We start from the raw sequence: 6,203 nt of genomic DNA on the forward strand, positions 1-6,203 counted from the left end.
TACAATTTCGATATTTAAAAGGAATTGAGCGTCTTTCCGAGTAATATTTAAGCGATAAAAATAAATTAAAAAGAAATTATACATAAATATATAAAAACCATACAACACAATTAAAAGTAACCGTAAATAAATTAATAATGCAAAAATTTAAAATTGTACAAAAATAACAAAACTACTCAGTAAAGTCTGATCTATCAGGACTCCGTAAGCGTGTCCTCATGTCGTAACCCCTGTTGACACGTCGACTCGTCTGACTATCAGTCAAACGGCGGTAACGTCTTCCATCTGGTCCGGAGCTTCTCTCTCCACTATCGGCGACTGGACTGGCCACATCCTCAATCTCGTCATCATCATCCACCTCAGGAGCAGGAGCCTGTGAGGAGGGGTCTAACCCTAATCCCAGAGAAAAAGAAGGAGCCTGCATTCCTTGGAAGTCACAAAACGGCTGTGGGTCCTGAACCAAATTGTTGATCCAAGGATCATCCAGAGAAAAATGCATCTGGGAGGGACTCTGAGTCGGGCGAGAAGAGGAGCCCGGATCTTGACCTGGCAGCATCGGAATGTAGCCCCCCTCCATAAGTCGGGACCGCTGTGAGGGAGGAGTGGTCAGGGAGCTAAAGTTCCAAGAATCGTCAAATACAGGAACAGTCGGCAAATACGTAGGTGTCTGAGGAGGAGGTGTCTGCGCCGTCTGAGTCGCCTGGAACGGGGTAAAAGCAGAAGCCGGATGCTGTGAGAACTGTGGAGGAGGAGGAGTGGCCAGCGGCGTGATGTACTCGAATGCCCATAGCTGAAGAATCCAAAGCGGCCCCCCGATGTTTCGCCTATTCTGCGAAACCATAGTACACAAGCACATCTCGCGGTAAAGGTGTGCGAGCGCCGCTGAACCCCAACTAATGCTCCCTATTGCCGTCAAGTCCTCCAGATGTGGAAGAATCCTCAGTCCGATCTGCCCGCTGTTCGTGTCGGAAAAACACCAGGCGTGTAGATGGAACAACAAGTACGCCCGAACTGCCCAGTCGATCTGCTCATCTGAAGCCGCATCAGGTATCCGTGTGAAGCTATCAAACTCATCGACTAGCCAACTAGTGGTAACAAAGGATCCCTGACAATTTCTACTCCCTACCATATCTCTCCCAAGCAGTCGGCGAGTAACACTGCTCCAACCTCTGATAGTCGGTCCGGTAACAGCAGCCCCATTTATGGGGAGTCCCGTCAAGATCGCTATGTCCTGAAGGGTTATTGTGCACTCCCCCTCAGGAAACATAAAAGTGTGGGTCTCCGGCCTCCACCGCTCAACTAATGCAGTCACCAGAGTCATGTCTACGGTGTATTGCCGCATAGTAATGAAGGGTCCCAGTGCTGTCCGCAATACTCCATCTCGAATGCGCGGATGAATATCCTCTATTCGGGTCAATGAGGCACTCCTGCGCGAGCCCAAAGCCGAAGTCTCCTGAAATGAAAAATTTAAAGATATCAGTTGGAAAATAAAACAACAACGAAACGTTATCCGTTTAAAGAAATCATTGCCTACCGGATGCTGCCAAACCGTGTCGGACCTGTGATCATGCTGTCTGTGCAGTACTAAACCTCCATCCCGCGGTCCGGGAAGGAAGTAATCGTATGGAGCAGGGCCAGCCATATCTGAAAATGCACAAATAGATTTAGAATAAATTAAATATATTAAAATTATATACGAATTTAACGTATACATTAAAAAACATAGATACAAATTAAAAACATAGATAGATGAAAGCTCCAAAAATTATACACCAATTTGACATACGAAATAGGAAATAGAAATTACATATGATAACTTCGATACAAATTTAACCGAATAAGTTCGATACAAATTAGATACGATTTTACAAATTTAACACAAGGTCCAGTTACAAATTCATCACAATAGCTTTCACCAGTTATAGCACTGTGAACAACATCTTATTAAAGTCCAGGGGAGATATTTCACAAAATCATCAGAATCACTGTCGTCGTAATCCTGTAATTCCATACTATACCATGACTGGGGGTTACTTTCATCAACATGAAAGGTTCGACCATCGCCCAAATTTTCGTGAAATGTCTTGAGCCGTAAAGACATCACATGTATTTCAATCTGAAGGCGTTCCATCAATAATTGGATTGCCGTTTCCGTGTTTCTCGAAATTGTTGCGGATATTGCCGCCGGTACAGATATGCTGTGAAAATCACAGTAGGCCTCCATCTCGCATCTGCGTTCCCACAACTTTCCCCACGAAGGCTCAGGTGAAACAACAACGTTTCCAAAATCATTCAAATTTTTTGTGTGCCGACCAACAAATATATGTCCGGCTTGTGATTTATCCATGCAAGGATGGATTGGGCTATTTTGAAAAGCTCGTTTTTTTCCATACCAAACTTCACAAAAATGATCCTCATATTTCTGCACAACTTGAATTGTCGAAGAATTTTGACGTCTTGACGAACTCATACCTATATATTACACAATGCAAAATGCAAATAACATCAAAATTTGCAAGAGCAACTACTAAGACTTTAAATTTCAAAAGAGCAGCTATTAAGATTTTATACAATTCACATATCAGGATAATTAGTACAAGTCGAAGCATTATGGCCGGCGATACTACATCTACTGCAAAAATTAGGGTCGCTGTCCTCTCTGTAGGTCTGGTCCATATCATTTCTAATCCTTTGGTTTACCGGTCGTCCCTTCTTTCTTATCAAGTTAATGTCTGGAATAAATGGCACCTCCCGAGAACCAATCCACAGCTCGTCGGTAGGTAATTGATTAAATTGAGTATTCCATGCTTGTATGGCATTCTTGGTTTGGTACCGCCACCCTAAGTAGTTGTGAGGGTTTAACTTTTCTTGTTGAATGACTGCCATGGCATGGGAGCAAGGGATCTGGCGGTGTTGGAACTTCCCGCACGTGCACTTCATCATTTGAAGGTTGACCTTCTGAATATTTCCTCCCTTTCTTCGAAAATTGTCTTTCTTTGTAATCACTCGATAAGTCAGGGTGTCCGGGTTATATTTCTTGAGTTTATGTGTGCGGGCCTTTAATGTTGCATTTTTCAGATGCGTGTTGCAGATCGGAGTGAACATGACGCCTTTGGCGATTATCCCTTTATACATTTCCCAACGCTTGACGAACATATCGCTGAGTCTGTCAAAGATAGCCTCTATCATCGCTGTGATTGGAAGCCCCCTTACATTCTTTAGAGTTGCATTAATGGACTCGGCGTAGTTCGTCGTCATTACACCGTTCCTTTGCGCCTTAATGTCCCAACACAAAGCCCACTGTTCTTTCTTAAGATATCTCTCATCGGTCAAATAAGCATACCCCGCCGGAGATCTTATTGCCATAGTGGCCATGTATCGCTTGTACTTTTTCTCTTGAAAAGTACGACCTACACGTTAATATGAGGTATTTGTTAATGCAAAAATTATACTCTTTTTTGGTTCAATAACCGGAAATGTTGACGAGTGACAGCAAAATACCTGCTTTCTCAGCCAGCAACTTCATATCATTATTTCTGATATGAGTGTGGAAATTAGCCATTAAATGCCGAATACAGAAAAAATGATCAATCCCTTCCCATTCCGGACGCTTCAAAACCGATATTAATCCGGGAGCACGATCTGATACAATGGCCACCTTTCGGTCGCGAATGACTTGATCTCCAAGATGATTCAAAAAATATTCAAAACTCTCACTAGATTCGGACTCAACTATTGCAAACGCCACTGGCATTATGTGGTTGTTGCCATCTACCGCCGACGCTATCAACATATGCAATTTGTATTTACCATATAAGTGCGTCCCGTCGATGAATAAAACTGGTTTGCAAAATGGAAATCCGTCAACCATCGGAAAGAAGGTCCAAAACATTCGCTTGAAAATTCTACATTGCACCCCACCGCAATCAGTTAGTCGGCCTGTTTAAAATGGATATAGTTAGGATATAATGTAAAATTAATTACATATTAAATTTACAAAAGTGATTTATTTTCATACCTTCACCATGCCAAAAGGATCCAGGATTCACTTCGACCACATTATCCATGAATTTCGTGATTTGCGTGTAGTTATATTCCCAGTCCCCATAGACGCTGCTAATTGCTCTCTCTTTTGCATACCATACCCGCTTATATGGAAGGTCCAGTCCTAAGGATTCTAAAATCCCTGCCATAAGCGTCTTAATCCGAATATCACGCTGCCCCACCACTTGAGTCTTAATAAAATCGGCAATTTGAATAATTCCAAAATTTCTGTGGTTACGAGTTGACGCTAGCATATCGCATTTGTGTGGCCCTATATATTTCGTCAACGTCCATGTGTTGGTTTTCTGAAGCAGGGTGGCCCGCAGCCACCAATCGCACATTTCTCGATGCTTGCAAACTAGGACCAGTGTTGTTTTTGTTGTCCGGCGACTCTTAAACTCTCGTCCATTATCAACCGAATAAGTAATGGCACATGTTCGCACAGCCAATCGACTCGAGAAAATCATCCCGGTTTGAAATTCCATCCCCCGCTGCCATTCAATGTTCGGCGCTTCCCATGTCTCGTCCACATCAAAGTCACTGAGATCGACATATCGTATGTGTTGCGGAAGTCGAGACTGGTAATGTGTAATATTACTTGGTTGTTCAGCGATTAGAATATCCTCCATATCCTCTTCCTCACTATCATAGTGCTCATCTTCTTCCTCTTCCACACTGCCTCTCTCAGACTCACTAGAACATAAATCTAGTTGCATCGAAGTTTCATTAGAAGCCGAAATATGATACTCCACGTAGAACTCTAACACGTTCAACGTCGGCATCCGAGCTGTCTGGTTCAGAATCGCAAATACGTGTTGGTCATCTTGCACTTCGAACAACGAGTATGAACATATCTCGTACCTTTCAACATGAGGTAGCCGAAAATAAATTTTCGTCACCTCCGGAGGGCTCACACTAGTAGATACTGCCGTTCTACAGATTTCGGCCAACTCCCCAAAATTTATTCTTCCATTAATCGGCACATGAACATATCTACCCCCCAAATATTCAACTCCACGAGGGGAGTTTATGATGCTACCATCACACCATATCACAAATAATATATTGTTTGACGCCATTACTACAAACATGCGTAATAAATTAATATTAAAGTAATTTCTACAAATGTACATTTCTAGGCTTAATTAATATTAAAGTAATTTCTACATATATATTTATAAAGTAATATTTTTAACAATTTATAAACAGTTTATTTAAAAATTTAAATTAATTTATTTAACTATTTAGCAAATCGTCCACATTTTAACCAAACTATTATATATTATATCAAATATTTATGAGTAATGTTCATTTTATAATATTTTTGTGTTTTATATTCATACAAATCGTTTTAATATTCTAAATCTAAATTTAATAATATAAATTTTAAATCTAATATTAACTAAATTCTAAATCTAACAATACACATTTATTATTCTAAATCTAACAATACACATTTATTATTTATTAAAAAAATTAGCTATAAAAAATAAAAAGTAATACGGACTTACCTCTTGTAGTCCTCGCAAAATAATAATAATAAAATATTAAGCTCCAAAATAATCCGATTAAGCTCCAAAAATAAACCGCCAAATTACTCCAAATCCGCCAAATTACTCCAAATCCGCCGAAACTAATCTAAAGGCATTTTTGTTATGTTTGAGTGTAAGTGTGGTGAAACAATTCACCACACACCCCTTTATATAGGGGATGTCGCCCGCAAACAGCCATTGCGGGCGACATTAAATTCCCTGCCATGTGGCAGGGAATTTCATTACTGGCCCGCAATGGCTGTTTGCGGGCCAGTTAATCACCCTTAATCAGGGTGATTAACTGGCCCGCAAACAGCCATTGCGGGCAATATTGCTGCCCGCAATGGCTGTTTGCGGGCAGCGTGGGCCCCAGGCACAAAAATGTAATTTTTGTGTTCTGGGGCACAAAATTCGAATTTCCCCTATAAGGGGGGAACTTTTTTGTCAAAAACCCAACCAGAGAGGATAAGTTGGTTGCATGTTTTGATATGATTATTACAAGATTATGGTTATAGAGATTCAGTTTTAAGGATATGGTAGTTGATTTGTTTATGTGACTGGGATGCATGATCTGCTTATAGTTTTATACTAGAATAAATTACTAATTTATTAGTTTCTGGCTGTGTT

General features: G+C 40.8%; 2 protein-coding genes across 2 annotated transcripts; both read right to left on the bottom strand.

Moving 5' to 3' along the window:
- Positions 1 to 172: 172 nt before the first annotated feature.
- On the bottom strand, positions 173 to 1,654 carry LOC130015706 (protein MAIN-LIKE 2-like). Its single transcript, XM_056106384.1, has 2 exons — positions 1,535 to 1,654; positions 173 to 1,453 (listed from the first exon to the last, which is right to left on the bottom strand). Exons 1-2 carry the CDS (start codon positions 1,640 to 1,642, stop codon positions 173 to 175), a joined length of 1,389 nt encoding a protein of 462 aa, XP_055962359.1. The 5' UTR covers positions 1,643 to 1,654.
- A 258-nt stretch (positions 1,655 to 1,912) lies between these two features.
- LOC130015707 (uncharacterized) lies at positions 1,913 to 5,123 on the bottom strand. Its single transcript, XM_056106385.1, has 4 exons — positions 4,019 to 5,123; positions 3,502 to 3,939; positions 2,598 to 3,410; positions 1,913 to 2,472 (listed from the first exon to the last, which is right to left on the bottom strand). The coding sequence occupies exons 1-4, from the start codon at positions 5,121 to 5,123 to the stop codon at positions 1,913 to 1,915; spliced, it is 2,916 nt and encodes a 971-aa protein (XP_055962360.1).
- Positions 5,124 to 6,203: the final 1,080 nt, after the last annotated feature.

This window comes from Mercurialis annua, linkage group LG6, assembly GCF_937616625.2.
Source record: "Mercurialis annua linkage group LG6, ddMerAnnu1.2, whole genome shotgun sequence".
NCBI lineage: Eukaryota > Viridiplantae > Streptophyta > Magnoliopsida > Malpighiales > Euphorbiaceae > Mercurialis > Mercurialis annua.

Bases quoted from the DNA above. Each gene is read 5' to 3' on its own strand.
- LOC130015706 (XM_056106384.1), bottom strand. From the start codon at position 1,642: ATGGCTGGCCCTGCTCCATACGATTACTTCCTTCCCGGACCGCGGGAT. The intron at 1,454-1,534 runs GTAGGCAATGAT...TTTTCATTTCAG, and splicing joins ACACGGTTTGGCAGCATCCG to GAGACTTCGGCTTTGGGCTC.
- LOC130015707 (XM_056106385.1), bottom strand. From the start codon at position 5,123: ATGGCGTCAAACAATATATTATTTGTGATATGGTGTGATGGTAGCATC. The intron at 3,940-4,018 runs GTATGAAAATAA...CATTTTAAACAG, and splicing joins ATCCTTTTGGCATGGTGAAG to GCCGACTAACTGATTGCGGT. The intron at 3,411-3,501 runs GTATTTTGCTGT...ATTAACGTGTAG, and splicing joins GTTGCTGGCTGAGAAAGCAG to GTCGTACTTTTCAAGAGAAA.